At 41.3% G+C, this 16,107-nt stretch overlaps 1 protein-coding gene across 12 annotated transcripts in view; it reads left to right on the top strand.

The window, feature by feature from the left end:
- The window catches only part of LOC135253392 (TRAF2 and NCK-interacting protein kinase-like), a 135,949-nt gene that overhangs the window by 9,965 nt on the left and 109,877 nt on the right, over positions 1-16,107 (top strand). For all 12 annotated transcript variants that reach the window (XM_064332632.1, XM_064332626.1, XM_064332629.1 and 9 more), the window contains exon 2: positions 14,025-14,090. In XM_064332632.1, the coding sequence (XP_064188702.1) occupies positions 14,025-14,090 (66 nt within the window). The remainder of the gene's footprint in view (positions 1-14,024; positions 14,091-16,107) is intronic.

Below are 16,107 nucleotides of genomic sequence, written 5' to 3'. Positions count from 1 at the left end.
GTCTGCCTGTGTAAGTGCACGTCTGTGAGTGTGTGCTCAGGTGTGTCTGCCTGTGTGAGTGCACGTCTGTGAGTGTGTGCTCAGGTGTGAGTGCATGTCTGTGAGTGTGCGCTCAGGTGTGTGCCTGTGTGAGTGCACATCTGTGAGTGTGTGCTCAGGTGTGTCTGCCTGTGTAAGTGCATGTCTGTGAGTGTGTGCTCAGGTGTGTATGCCTATGTGAGTGCACGTCTGTGAGTGTGTGCTCAGGTGTGTCTGCCTGTGTGAGTGCGTGTCTGTGAGTGTGTGCTCAGGTGTGTCTGCCTGTGTGAGTGCATGTCTGTGAGTGTGCGCTCAGGTGTGTCTGCCTGTGTGAGTGCATGTCTGTGAGTGTGCACTCAGGTGTGTCTGCCTGTGTGAGTGCACATCTGTGAGTGTGCACTCAGGTGTGTCTGTGAGTGTGTGGTCAGGTGTGTCTGCCTGTGTGAGTGCGTGTCTGTGAGGTGCTCAGGTTGTCTGGCCTGTGGGGATGTGCCACGTCTGTGAGTGTGTGCTCAGGTGTGTCTGCCTGTGTGAGTGCGTGTCTGTTAATGTGTGCTCAGGTGTGTCTGCCTGTATGAGTGCGTGTCTGTGAATGTGTGCTCAGGTGTGTCTGCCTGTGTGCGTGCTTCTGTGAATGTGTGCTCAGGTGTGTCTGCCTGTGTGCGTGCTTCTGTAAATGTGTGCTCAGGTGTGTCTGCCTGTGTGAGTGCGTGTCTGAATGTGTGCTCAGGTGCGAGTGCATGTCTGTGGTGTGTGCTGTGATGTGTGCTAGTGTAGTGCACTTGTGAGGTGCACTCGGTGTGTCTGTGATGTGTGCTCAGGTGTTCTGCCTGTGTGAGTGCATGTCTGTGAATGTGTGCTCAGGTGTGTCTGCCTGTGTGAGTGCGTGTCTGTGAATGTGTGCTCAGGTGTGTCTGCCTGTGTGAGTGCACATCTGTGAGTGTGTGCTCAGGTGCGAGTGCATGTCTGTGAGTGTGTGCTCAGGTGTGTCTGTGTGAGTGCACGTCTGTGAGTGTGCACTCAGGTGTGTCTGTGAGTGTGTGCTCAGGTGTGTCTGCCTGTGTGAGTGCGTGTCTGTGAATGTGTGCTCAGGTGTGTCTGCCTGTGTGAGTGCGTGTCTGTGAATGTGTGCTCAGGTGTGTCTGCCTGTGTGAGTGCGTGTCTGTGAATGTGTGCTCAGGTGTGTCTGCCTGTGTGAGTGCGTGTCTGTGAGTGTGTGCTCAGGTGTGTCTGCCTGTGTGAGTGCACATCTGTGAGTGTGCACTCAGGTGTGTTTGTGAGTGTGTGCTCAGGTGTGTCTGCCTGTGTAAGTGCACGTCTGTGAGTGTGCACTCAGGTGTGTACCTGTGTGAGTGCACAGTCTGTGAGTCACATGTCGGAACTCTCAAGTCATTCGGATAAATGCTAGTCATGGTAAATAGCAATGGGGAAACAATGAGCCAATGCATCATTCTAAAGTTTCTAACCTGCCCGTACTGTTAATTATTTCCTTGGGTAGGTAGCAGCCCAGGCCAGGTATTAACATCAGGATGGGTGCGCACTTTCAAGTTAATATTTAATTTTAACATAACATAATGATGAGAACAGGCCATTCTGCTCACCATTTTCATAACTAAATTAGTGCTTTGATTATCTACAGACTAGATAGTATCTAACACTGTATCAAGCCTAGTCTTGAAAATCCCCAGAGTTTCTGCCTCTACTATGTGACCTGGCAGGCTGTTCCACACATTGTCTAATCTCTGTGTAAAAAATTCTTCCTAATGTCTGTATGGAATCTACCTTTTGTTAATTTCCTTTTATGTCCCCTCGTTCTACTAACAGAACTCAACCTGAAGAATCTCTTGTAGTTCACTTTGTTGATCCCCTTTATGAATTTAAAAGCCTCAATCAAATCACCTGAGTCTCCTTTTACTAAGGTTGACGAGGTTAAGTGTCCTATGTCGTTCCTCATAGCTTTTATCTTTCATACTAGGAATCAATTTTGTTGCTCTTCTTTGAACTTTTTCCAGAGCCTCTATATCTTTCTTGTAATACGGTTCCCAGAACTGCACACAATACTCTTAAGTGTGGTCTAACAAATGTATTGTATTGTATTGTAAGATTAGTATAGCTTCCTTGGATTTATACTCAATACTTTTGGCTATTGTGTATATCACAGTTGGCCTTTTTACTGCTACAGCACAGTGCCTAGAACCAGAAAAGCTTTGATCTACCATTACTCCCAAGTCTTTTTCAAACTGAGCACATTCCAATTTTGTTCCTCTCATAAAGTAATCCTGCCTAATTTCCCACATGCAGAACTTTACATTTGGCTATTATTAAATTTCATTTGCCTGGTTTCTGCCCACTTCTGGATTTTATTTAAATCTTCTTGGATTACTTCAGTAGCTTCCAAACTATTAGTGTGGCCTCCCAGTTTTGTATCAACTGCAAATTTTACTAATGTACTTTATATGTCCCTGTCAAGGCCATTGATATAGGCTAAATGAGGAAGAGCAGTGGTCCCAGCACCGATCCTTGTGGAACTCCACTTCTAACAGCTCCCTGCTCAGATAATACCCCTCCTACTAATCTTTGTGTTCTACCCTGTAGCCAGTTCCGAATCCACTCTGAAATATGTCCTCTAATTCCTACTGTCTTAATTTTACGAACAGGTCTCAAGTGGTACCTTATCAAATGCCTTTTGTAAATCTAAGTAGATAATATCACACTCATTGTTATAATCAAAGCACTTGGTAGCTTCTTCAAAGAATACCAAAAGGTTTGTCAGACATGACTTTCCATTACGAAAACCATGCTATCCCTTAGGATGTTGCTATTTTCAAGAAATAGCCTACTTCCAACTTGTCTTTAATGATAGATTCCAGTATTTTACATGCAATATTTTGGTGCCATGTGAAACTGTAAGGGAAGGAGATGTATATAATCAAAACTTTTGAAAATTTAGCAGTGAGATGCTAATCATTGACATTGCTCAGCATTTGATTGCTTGTCACTTAACAAGAGGAAAAAATGACTCTACTTTTTTTCTTTCTCATTGGAATTCATGATACTAGAGAGGTGGCTGTGTGAAATAGCAGCTAGTTCTCTGCTATTATAACTATTTCTGGTGTGTGAACACAGCTCTCTTTGCCCCATGTTTTCGTTTCAACAGAAAGAACCGGATTTTCCTACAGCGCTTGGAGAAAAATGGGATTTTATTATTTGAATTTTTGATCTTGGCAGAATATTAACATGTAAAATGGCTGGGAAAAATTCACATTGCCTGTTCCCTGGGCTGTGCATCTGCATATGACCAACGGCAAATATATTGTCACTCATCCATCCCAGAATAGGTGCTTAATATGAAAGTGTGTAGCTCATCCTTAAATACTTCAAAACAGGACATTAAACATGAAAGAGAACTTTCAAATAGAAAAAGTGCACTTTCAGTTTTAAATAGACCGCAACATTTTTTATTCAGCACGGAGTGGTGTTAGAGCTGGCAGTTAAATCCACTCCATTCTTATTAAATGTTTGAAACTCGTTTGAAGTTTTGTTTTGGACTGTTCCTTATGTATAATTACGGCTACCAGATTGTCTCATTTTGTTTTCTCGCATTGTACTTCAGTCTTCCGCCAGCAAGAAGTTACGATAGCCTCTTTGTCAAGCCCCTTCTCTAACAATTAACCGATCTGTACAACTTCAGCAATATACGTTTCTAAAGTAATTGCCACTAATTAAGCACAGATGATGTTTACAAGTGTGTTAAATTCTGTTGATTATTTAGGCTACTACCTTGGACATTGGGGTTTTTCCTGCTTAAAATAGGGCTTAGTGTGACAGCGACTGCGTTGGTCTGGCATTGGTACCAGTGTCTCTCGTCTCGTCGTCTCTCTATATTTCATATTTAGTTCTGGTCTTTAAAAGATCACCACCGAGCATTGAGACATAGACTATTAAAAATGACAGAAATAACAAATCTGAACAATTTAAACATTTATTGAAGGGTTACATATTGTAAGTGGTGGAATTGGGGGGAAATATAGCCTGTAGTGAAGCATTTATCTACGCATTGTAAGGGGGTCATTCTGTAGGAACAGTGGTATTTTGAATTGCCTTGTAATGCATTTAATTTTTGTCACTCAAAACTTAGGATAAAATATTAATTTACCTTTAACTTAAAGAATCCACATGAGCGGTTAATTTAGCATGTCTAAGGTTGCATGTAAACTTGAAATCAGTCAAAACTTTAACAACTTGAAATGCAGTATCATAACAAAATTATACCAATAAATTCACTGACCATTCTTAATCATTTTAAAGGTTTTTTTTTCATGTGATGAAAAAAGGCTTAGGCTGCCTGTTCAATGCTAGGAAAACCCTAGACAGGTTGCAGTATTTTAAAACAGGGACAGGGGTATGATTTTGTTACATGGTTTTGTTAGAGGCAGGGAAATGCCCTCATAAAAAATCAGAGCAGTTAACATAACATTTAACTTGAACTAAAAAAGTTAAATACCATTATCTTCAATAAAGATTTAAAGTAGGATCACGTGTCTTAGTGCTGGACTAAAATAAAAACCTGCAGTCACACCGGTCCTTTTTGGTTAAGGTTGGACAGTCCTGCTTTATATTAATGCATATTTCTTTTTACTACAGTTATGCTCAATCCTGGTCCTGGAGAGTCCGCTGGTTTTTGTTTTTTTCTTAAGATCAGTGACCAATGCAGACCCAAGAAACCAGGTGACCTGGATAACCTGTGTGATCAACTGCTTTAATTGATCAATTGCTGTGCTACTCAAGTTCTGAGTAACAACAAAAGCCAGCTGACCCTGCAGCTCTCCATGACCAGGAGTTCCCCTTTTATATATAGTCCCCCCCATTTCAGGGCAACATAATGTTTGGGACAAATGGCTTCACAGGTGTTTCTGATATGTCCAGTGTGTTCAATTACTTCCTTAGTGCAGGTGCACCAGCTTTCTGTATCAAGTCTTGATTCTAGACTGTCTGTTATTGGCATTTGTCAACATCAGGACCAGCATTGAGCCAATGAAAGTCAGCCATTATGAGGCAGAGAAATAAGGACAAAACAACCAGAGACATAGGCCAAACTTAGGCTTACCAAAATCAATTGTTTGGAAGATCATTAAGAAGAAATAGAGCAGCGTTGAGCACAGTAATTGCAAAGGGTCTGGTAAGCCAAGGAAAACCTTTACAGTTGATGAGTGAAGAATGGAGAAAGACTACACCTGTGACAAACGACACTGGATGTCAGCAAAGTCAGAGTCTTACAAACGAGGCAGGCTGGGATTTGCTATCCAGAGTGATCAAAGACAGATGGACAAAGAGCAAAGTCTGGAGCCCAAAGGAAACTTCCCAAGCACTCACTCTCATCTGTGAACTATGGTGGTGAGGTTTTATGATTTGGGTATGCCCAATATGGCTGCCATAGGTACTTTACATTACATTACAGGCATTTAGCAGACACTCTTACACAACTTTTTGCATAGCATTTACATTGCATCTATTTATACAGCTGGATATATACTGAAGCAATGCAATGCTCAAGGGTACAATGGCAGTGTCCTACCTGGGAATCAAACACATGATCATAAACATACTGCTAATGCAACAAAGGAATTTTGCAAAGGCAAAAAATTGAATAGTCTTGTTTGGTCAATCATTCACCTGATCTGAATTCAATTGAACATGTGTTTCATATGCAGAAGAGAAAACTTAAGGCAACAAGCTCCTGAAACACGCAGGAGCTAAAGATGGCTGAAATACAGGCCTGACAGTGCATCACCAGAGAAGATGCTCAGCACCTGGCGATGTATATGGGTCACAGACTTCAAGCAGTCATTGCATGCAAAGGATATGTGAAAAAATACTAAACGCTATTACTTTCATTTACATAACATTAATATGTTCTAAAAATTATGGTGCCGTAAAATGGGGCTGTATAAAAAGTTCTATCATTTCTTCATGGTGTATAAAAAATACCCTGAAATAAAAGCATTGTGCATTGTTTGATTACAAATATAAAATTGTGGAGTACAGGGCCAAATCAAGGAAAAATTTATTTTTCCCAAACATTGAGCTCGCAGTATATCTGGAAGAAACTACAAACAAATTAAATAAATTAACATACAAGTACTGAATTTTCTATTATCAGTAAAAGACAAAAGGTTAACATAAATAGAAATTATAATGTTAAATGCTGTTTTGCTGCCTTCCTTTTGATTTATGAGACATGTTTGAAAGGCGAATCTACAGACTGTCAGAAGATTGTGTCTCAGAAGATTTAAAAATAGCAACATTGTGTAAATTTATCAACAGAAGAATATATTTTTCACAGAGAACATGGAATGAGCAAATGCAATAAAATTAGTTCTGAGATGGTATCGAATATTATGGAACAAGTGGAGTGCATGAAAATTGCATTGATAATCAATACAGTATGGAGACTTTTTGAAACCTCTACAAATAAATTAAGTTAGGTATTTCAATTCTAATCTATGTATGATAAAAGAAAAGGCAGAAACACTTGAATCATCAATTTGAAGTAATATTCATGTAAAACAGATTCAGTCTTTGAAAACTAGAAGAGATTACTGGAATGACAGAATCAGAAACATGCTCTCTCAAACACCATGCTAGAGCTACAGAGAAACATACTAAATTCATGGAGCTTGGTGCCATATTCTGGGTCATTAAGGGACTCATTAATGTCATCTGTATTTCTAAACTATTTCTAAACGTATTAGGCTACATCCCTATAATTTTCCAGATATGCTTTGGGAAGTACTAGAAGGGAAAATATTTAGTAGCATCATGAGAAACACAAAAAAATATATAATATAACCTGGCTCTGCTGTAGCATGCATACAGGGCTCTGCCTGTGAACCTAAGAAAGCTTAAGAAGTTTCCAGAACACCATGGAAAAAACTTTCTGGTCATAACTTTGACAAAATGTATGGTTAGTTTTGTTATGGAAGAGCAAGTTCAGTTAGGATGGTACAAATAGAGTCAGTATCCTACTGGAACCTTGTGGCACAGAAAACGATGCACAAAGTGTACAGAGAACAAAAAATAAATCAAGCTGGTATCGTTTCATAAAAATTATATTGAGGGCACCAAATTTCTATGTTGCTCAGAGACTGATTTTAATTTAAGACATTACGCCCATGAGATAAACCTGAAAAGAACTCCCGCAGTGCTTATGCCAGAGCTAACCCACACACATATAACCAGACAGAGATCAGAATTACAGTACACTTTGTTCATTCAGTTAACACTTTTATTCAAAGAGACTTACAATGTAAGAGCGCATGCATGTGATCTGCATGTGGGGGGGATGAATAAAGTAATGTATATATTTAACGTGGAATTATTTTAAGCCCTTCGGTCTGCGAAACCCAGTTTGTGGAGATTTATTCGTTTCAGTTTTAATAGGCGTCACACGGGACAATGCTTTGTATAACGGTGTTGGCTATATTTGCTGAGTTACCTACGTCAGAAATGCATCAGTGGTTTTCTCCAGTAATGTGGTACCAGTTTGTGAAGTGACATCTGCAATTCATAATGAATTAGGACATAAGTCCTAAATGAAGTAATGATTTGTTGCTGCAGGTGTGCAGAGCCAGAGAATTGCACAAGAAGAAGAAAAATGCTGTCCACACACCGCAAAAAAATGCTGTCCACACTGAGGTCTCGCAAAAATAATTTATTATTTGAAGTTGGTCAAAAATAATTATTTATTGTTTGGCTTGATCAAAAAGAAAAAGTATGCCAAAGGCTTCACTGCAGTTATAACACTGTCAGAAACAGAACAGTTCACACAATAAAATAGCCAGCTCTGACTGAAAACCTCAGCTGAAGTTTCTTTGTGTTGAGTCCCTGTATCCAAATGCGCAATTGGCTGAGTGTGAATGGGAAATCCATCCCAAAGCCATAGCAGTTGGTCAGCTCTGCTGACACTCAGGGCAGCCTGGATCTCTTGAGGTGAGGCTGGTTGCCCTTCTTTCTGATGATGCATTCTAGAATTGCATTCCAGAATGGTAATAAAACTAACGACCCCTCCCCCCTGCTGATAACAGGATGAGAAGGTAAGATGGTTCTTTCAAAAGGGGGAGAAACAAAAATGCTGTTGTTCAACCCTGACTGTAAAGAGTGTGAGCTACATATATGATCCATTGCGACAGACCTGGATTACAACATTCCCCAATGGATGAGTGATCTGGATTATGAAACCAACTCATACCAGAACATGCATGAAGATGAAAGCCAGCAACAAACTTGCTGTCAGGTGCCAAAAAGGGACAACCTGCTGTATCTCTGTTCATCTGCACACTTCCAGAGATAAAAAGAAGAGTTTACAATGCAGGCATCTGCCTGGGAATTTGGCAGCCGAAACAACTTTCGAAGGGTTCATTTAACGTGGTAAACAAGGCCCACAGAAATCGGAACACACAAACCCTGACCAAGTGCGGTCACGAGGAGGCCTGGCCCCAGTCTGCCTGTTAAAGGAAAAGGATATGAAATGAAAACTAGGAAAGGTTTTTCAACAGAAGAAAAAAACATGCCAGAATTTATCCCGGGTATTCCCAACTTTCCCAACTTTCCTAAAAGTAAAGAAGCTGATAAACTGAAAGGTCTCCCAGGGAGAAGGCAATATTAGCCCCAATATTAGCAGTAGCGGCCAGAGTGTTTCAGTAAGTGAGCTCAGTAATGGGACTATCAAGTTTCTTATCATTTATTTTCTTTGTGGCTGTGGTCACTAATATTGTCCACACTACCCCAGCAGGTAAAGTGGTAATGGCTATTGTATATGTCCATTGCTTACACTTATAATTAAATATTTCCATTATACTTGTTTTTAAATAGATCTTTAGACAGTTCTTGAGCTTACAAACCTTTATAATACTTTCTTAAAATGTGGTAATGCGTGTCCACTGGTAAAGTGATGCCAGTTTGAATTGGGAAGGGGGGGGAGGCTTGTTTTCAGAGAGAGGAGAAAGGTGGGAAAGCTGATGTGGGAAAATCAGTGTCAGGAAGGTGAGCATTGTCCAGTGTGAACCACAGTATCAAGAATGTCCCTGCCCTCCTACATGTGCCGTAAACCCAAAACGGGTACCCTCCACCCCCAGCGGCCATTTACATACATGCACCGAAGCACCTCAGGCCCTCCTTCAACGGCGCCTTTTATTTAATTTAAATGAAAATCAATGACAGGTTCGACTTGCAACTCAAGTTTAGTGCGAACAGAGGCGATAAAAAATGGGGCAATTTCACTCCAGCTGCAATTGCCTGTAAAATGCAGGGTTTGGGATTTGGGGAGGAACAAACTCCCATCAGACAGATTGGGGCTCAGTCAGAAAAGAGTGAGGCGTAGCAGCGGAGTGTGAACGTGACCCAGATTCTCCATATATTTAGCAAAAGGGTGTTAGCAGTCATGGCTTCACAGCTTCGAAGGAAAGAAAAAAGAAAAAAGTAAAATTCTTCAGCACAGACCGCTCTATCTGCCCCCATGTAGAGCTTGTCAGAAGATATCTTTTTTGTATAATCTATGCTCACATTTTCTAAAAGAGCTGTTCTGTGGAGACTTAACTGCATATGAGGCTGGGAAAGTCACCAGCCCACCACAGCCCCATACCACGTGTCTGTCTGTTGACACTTGACTTGCCTTCAGTTGGCCATCGTGTGGTTACAGTAGACTGTGGGTGGTTTTAGCCTTATTGTTTTTGGACTTTATGTTTTTGGCATGCTCCACTTCCGTGCTCAATGCCCTCCCCCTGCTCCTCCTTTTCTCATATTCTCATTTCCCTCTCTTCCCCCTTTTCCTTCTGACAAATTTTAGAGGTGCAGAAGATCGGCTGATGGTAATGACGAGGGGCCAACTTGAGGAACGGGGCACAATTTGTAAATGAAAACGTTGCTCTTCACTGAGGATTTGATTGGCAGCTATTGTTAGAATGTCATAGCAACAGCAGCAACTGGAATCTTAAGAGTGAGCCCCCTTTTCTTCTTCACTCTGCGTTGGAGGCAGGCTGGCAATCCTGTTTGATTGGAGGATGCATACTGACAGCCCCTTTGATTGGACGGCTGTGTTTCTGGGTTCTGGTGAGCCAAGAGATAAGGGTGTGTGGAAATCAATCATTCTTGAAATTAAATGCGTGTTACACTTTTTCAACATCATAGTCTTAGCAATGCCCACAAATGTCTGAATAAAACCAGTGAACTTGAATTTTGAATGGTACAATTCAAACAACCTCTGCTTCCTGAAACATGATTATATTTTTTTTAGTTCAGTTGGGGGCAGAGATGGGTCAGGCTCAAAAAGGGATGAGTGTGGGAAAGGGGAGGGGTCCCAAATGCGTTTCCCTGGACTGACGTTTTCAGGAATCCAGGTTGAGACGCTCCAAACTCAATGTTCCTACTGGGCAGTTTTTGCAAACATTTCTTTATTTGAAATGAGTTCAGTTGGAAATTGATTTCATGTGGAATTGCCTGTGCATAAGAACTTAATGGCTCATCCCTGCAGTCTGTTTCTGGAGTCTCCAGAGAGCTCGGTCATCCTTGTTGAGACAAACATCATGAAAGTCAAAGGAAGGAAACAAACAGGATCTGTTAAATAGTGCATATGATTTAGACTACATTCAGTAGAGCATGAATCGGCAGGGCTTTTTTGGATCTGAAAGGAATCCTAATCTGTATTGGAATCAAGGAGAATAAAGTGTACAAAAAATTAACAGAGCAATATGCGTTTCCGCTAATGAGGGCCTAATCACTGTAGAAACTTTGACAAACAGTTTGTCAAGAGCAAGAGGTAAATTTATGATACACCACCCTATGATAGACCAGGGACAAAAGCCCCTTCCATTGGCTGAGGAATGTAATGAGCAAATGGTTGCCATGGTGAATGTTTTACTTCAGGAGCAACAGGAAGCTGTTAAGGACACCTCTCAAGAGCTTGCAGTCGCAATAATGTGACAGAAAATGTGTGATTATGGTGAACTTTTTGAAAATGTTTTGGAAGCATGCAAATGAGTCATACATCCTGTGTAGTACCATGAGATGTAGCCTAAGGCTGTGACATTTAAATGAAATGTGCTCAGCTGACACCCTAATCTAGGGTAGCAATCACACCTTTATCTGCATTATCTCTTAATACAGTCTGGTACCACCAGCAGTGTACCACCTTGGAATTGAGCAACCTCCTTGTTGCACGTGAAGTTCCCCTTCCTCCTTCAGCTCATTACTTGATTGATTATGCCTGATGAGCTTGTGCCATGTCTCTCTGTACAATAATAGGGGTGCTGGCACTGCATGGTGGATGTGAACCACCTATCTACTGTCTTAGCTGGTGCTACCAAAGGATTAAGCTAGGTCCAGTTTTTTTATTTGCGTGTCCTGGTTTGGCCCACAACATCTCAAATGCCTGCTGGGGAAAAATTGTTTGTTCAACCTCTGTGACTCTTTACTAGGAAGAAAAATCAATTTCCCTCTAGTGGGGGAGATGGGTGTGTGTCTGTGTTGGGGGGGGGGGGGTGGCGGTGTGCTGAATCCCCAAAATTCAGAAAGAAAATTTAGGCACGGGAGTTGTCCTTTCAGGTGCAGTTATAATGGGAATGCAAATAATTGTCTGCAGTATTTGTAATGATTTGATGCTCTTTACTGTAGAGTGATTGCATTTTCAGTCTGAGCCCCAGCACAAGGTGACAAAGTGATGGAGGTTTGGGATGTTTTTTTGCAGGGGTGTTGAGAGATCTTTTTGTACCCTTCCTCAATTTCTGTCTCCGTATTGCCTCCAGCTCTCCTAACATTTAATTACTCCCCCCCCCCCCCCTTCAAATGCTTCCCGCTGTAGTTTCAGTTCAGTTTGCCAGTGTGACACCCCCCACACTTTATCTTATCTCTGGCCCATCCCTTCTGGGGGAAAGGAAGGGGGAGCAGAAGTATGACCTGAAGAATGCATTGTGGCAGGTGCAGGCTCGCCCCTCTTGGGAGGGTGTAACAGTGCCCCCTCCCAGTGTCCGTTTGGCACCCCTGCTTTTGTTTTATCACCCTCACCTCTGTAATACATAGTTTCCTCTTCCTTTGGAGTTACGGTTAACCCCCGTCCCTGCATAGAACAAGGTGTGCTTTCTCTTTAGATGTCTTTAATCGCCTCTTTCACGGTTAATGTGACCGGTGAGCTTTGGTCTCTCTCCCAGCTTCTCCCACTCGCCCAGGAGAAATTCTACCCTCCTACCTGCCCCGAATTCAATTGCGCAAGGCAGCCGCGATCTGATTCTGCCCGGCGACTCCACAGAACAATGTGCTGTTTCTTCTGCCTCCACAGTTATCACTGTCAACTTGGCCTGGGAGGTGCTCTGACATGCTGTCAGTCTGCTCAGAAATGCCGTCCCTCCGGCCTAGTTCGGTGTTAGGCCCTTCCCCCTCACTGTGATGTGGCCCTGTGCCTGATGTTTTTTTTTCATACTGTCAGCTATTGTATCAGCCTATTTTACTCTGAAGTTACATTCACCTTGAATCAGCTGATTTTTTTCGATACACACGCCTGTGAAAAGGAGACATAAATGGTGGAATGATATTTCATGAAGGACACAAAGAATAACTAAAGAGTTTCAGTTGAGATTATATGAAAATTATATGAAAAAAGCAAACGAATGCATCACTCTAGGCTAGCTCTGCTACCATTCATTTAATCTCACGTGCTACTGAGTAGTGATATGTTGCGCATGCTATATCATTCATTTATGTTCAAAGATCCTGCTGGTGTTTGCCCGTGCACTGCATTGAGCCTCATAGAAGCCCGTAGAGTGAGGCAGGGAACCAGAGATGAATCACATTTCAGTGGAAATTCTGACAAGACCCTGCATGCCTGTTTGTAAGTAGAGGGAAATTAGCGCTTTCTTCCCTTGCTCTTATTAATTTCACAGATAAATCTCCTTTCTGCAGTTGTAGGGCATAATTACATTGCTCTGTAGCTTCCTGGCTCTTTCCCAGTGTTCTGTAGTGATCGCACTGACAACCTGTGGAGACTCACCAATCACCAGCCATAAACATATCTGGCTTTGTCGTTGTGTTTACCTGAGGTAACCAGCAGTGTGCCATTTCTAGGCTTACCTGAAATAACCAACACTGAACTGTCTCTCCCTGACAGCAGGCAGGATCATAGCCTTTCACCACTATTTGCATATGGTAGTGATCCAGTCAAATCAAACTGAACAATAACGAGGAAAGGCTTGCCAGCAGAACTGAACTTGGCAGCAGAATTACCAGCAGCTTTTGGTAGTCTGATGTCTATGCATACATTATGTCAGCTTGAAGCACGGTTGTGCTATGTCAGGGCCTGAAGCACTGTTGATAAATGAGTTGTGTGCGCAGTACAACTCATGAGAGGATGAAAGTGAAATTAAAAATGTTAGAGAATAGTGCGTAGCACTGTGGTCGAAGTGCTGGGCTGTGGATCAGGGTGTCGACTTTAAATGTGCAAAGAAAAGTTGCTTTTGTGCATTTTAGCATTTAATTGCACCAGGAAAAAAAGAAAAAAAAAACACAACTAGATAAACTGTAAACCTGTAATCCAGTTTTTCAGGCAGAAATGTTCAGATATTGTTCTAGAAGTCACCGTGGATAAATAAGGGAGCCAGCTAACCTTATTAATACTAACAGTACATGCTCACGGCCTTGTAATAGATACATTTTCCCCTATTTCAGGTGTGATGAAAGTTTGGAGAGCTGTATAAAATAACTTCAACCACGCTTGTCTTGATTGCTTGAACAAAAAAAAAAAAGAACAACTAATTTAATCTGTGGACCGCTCATCAGGCTAGTCAGTGTTCAAAGAGCTGAAAGCATTTTGAAAGGCTGGGTTGGTACAGTACAGGAGATGTAGGCTGTGGCATGGATGCAGTCTTGTACCTGTTGCTGGTTGGAGGAAAATGGCAATCTACTGGAATCCTTTACCCAACTCTTTGCCCCCCTCAGTTTATTTTCTCTCTGTCTATTCACAGGACCCGGCGGGCATTTTTGAGCTGGTGGAACTAGTTGGGAATGGAACGTACGGGCAGGTCTACAAGGTAAGGATGGTGTATTTTCTGAGCTGTGCACTTAAAGGAGTCCACAGCTGATGCAGACAGACGTTGTGTACCCAGATCAACCACAGGAGTTGCTCCTGCATTGTGAAATGAAGATGTTCCCATCTAGTGTAACCCTTACTCCCTTTGGCACCACTTTGTAGGGCTGTTAGCTGAATTCTGCCCTGGCACAGTCTGAATTCCATACCAGAAATCAGGACATGTCACTGCAATGAAACGCAGTGGTTTAACAGGATGAGCCACCCATAACATCCATCGAATGCCTCTTGTGACACTGCTGGCAACAATTAAAAGCCAATCTTTTTATTATTGGTGGCAACTGTTAACAGCTAATCATCATTACTGGTGGCAACCCTTTGGGAGAGTGTTCGACTTCCCATAAATATTCCGATTTTACCAGGACCTCTTTGCACAAATCCCCTATTTAGGATATTGACGTCCTGAAATTGCTCAACTCAGACATTCAGTGCTCCTGAAACCAGAGTATGAGTGGAAACAACAAACTCTGTATTCTAGCTTTTATTAGTAGACAATGTGAGAGCCCTGCACAACAGCTTGAATTGTTGCTTCTGCACAATGTTGTATAGCCAACTGTAACGTTACACAGCACTATACAAGCACTCGTTGAAGCGAGTTTTTTTAAGTAAATATTTTTTCCCTTTGGTTTTTGGATGATTTTACTAATTTTGCCAACTTGTTATCATGGCCAAAGAAAAATCTTACCTTCCTGACATTGGTCAGAAGCAGGAGGAAGCATGAAGTCTAGCGAGGATTCAAACAACTTAGCAAAAATGCGCGTTTTACTGCTTGTAACATTTCAGTTATTTACTTTGTGTTATCTAATGTGGGCATTTCACATACTGTACTGTAAGTATTCATATTTGGCTTGGTCATGTGTTATGTTTGATCTTTGGTTTATTGTGAAGCTAGAATATCACCAACATATTTCTGATGGTGGAATATTTTATTATAATTTTATTTTACATAATTGTACATATTGTACATAATATGGTATTAGTATCTTCATGGACTATACTTGTCACTTGGAGCATGGAAATCTACTGTGTGCTGATATTTGCTTGATGAACATAACATTTTTCGCAGAGTGATTATAAATGGTAATATTTGTAAATGTTGTCCCATCCCCATGCTACAACCGATTACATATGTACTTTCGAGTACAGAAAAAATGTAGTGAATGATTGTGTATTTATGTATGTGTATCACAGTTTGTCACAATGTTTTTGCATTCGTTTTCAATTTTATTGGAATGTTTCATCTTAATCTATTTTAAGGGGCAAATGTATATTCTTTATAATGGACGAAAGAGATTATATTCATTATTGGAGAGTTTTGGTTAGGTTTTTTGACTCTTAGATATCTTAGACCCCCTATCCTGGTGATCCAAAACTGATACAAAAATGAGTTTCATATGTCAATACAGTTAAGGTAAATGCATTTGTGGCGCTTTATTTATAGGCTACCTAAATTATGCATATAAGCTAATCTAGTATTGTAGATGGTACCAGTGTCTTGCTTCATTTAAGCCATTTTCCAAGTCGCTGTGATGCTTGCACCTGGAGTTATAAAGCTTTAGCCTAAGTCGAACACCCCCTTAATGGGCACGGATGGGCCAGATTTGGCATCTGTACTAAGGGGTTAAACAAATGTATTTATTGATTTGTCTCTGCCCAGGGTCAAAGAAAGGACCTTTTGCCTCTTTTAAGCAAGCTGTACTCTGTTTTTATGTATGTGCTAGTACCGTTTCTTTATGCACACAAGCCTTCTGAGCTTTCGCATGTTTAAAATAGAGCATGATAAGTACAGAACATTTTGTAGCACCTCCTTTAAAATATGTTTCTGTCTCTCCAGTGACTTGAAATGAAGCCATAATAGAGTGATTCTTTATTTCAGTCTGAGTACAATCTGGCCTTCTTTAAGAGGGCTGAGTCAGTTTGGGGGTCAGCACTGTGAATTATTAGCCTGTACCCTCTTATGT

The sequence above is a fragment of the Anguilla rostrata genome, chromosome 4 (genome assembly GCF_018555375.3).
Source record: "Anguilla rostrata isolate EN2019 chromosome 4, ASM1855537v3, whole genome shotgun sequence".
In the NCBI taxonomy this organism is placed as follows: domain Eukaryota; kingdom Metazoa; phylum Chordata; class Actinopteri; order Anguilliformes; family Anguillidae; genus Anguilla; species Anguilla rostrata.
This window is presented reverse-complemented; position numbering and strand designations above follow the sequence as displayed.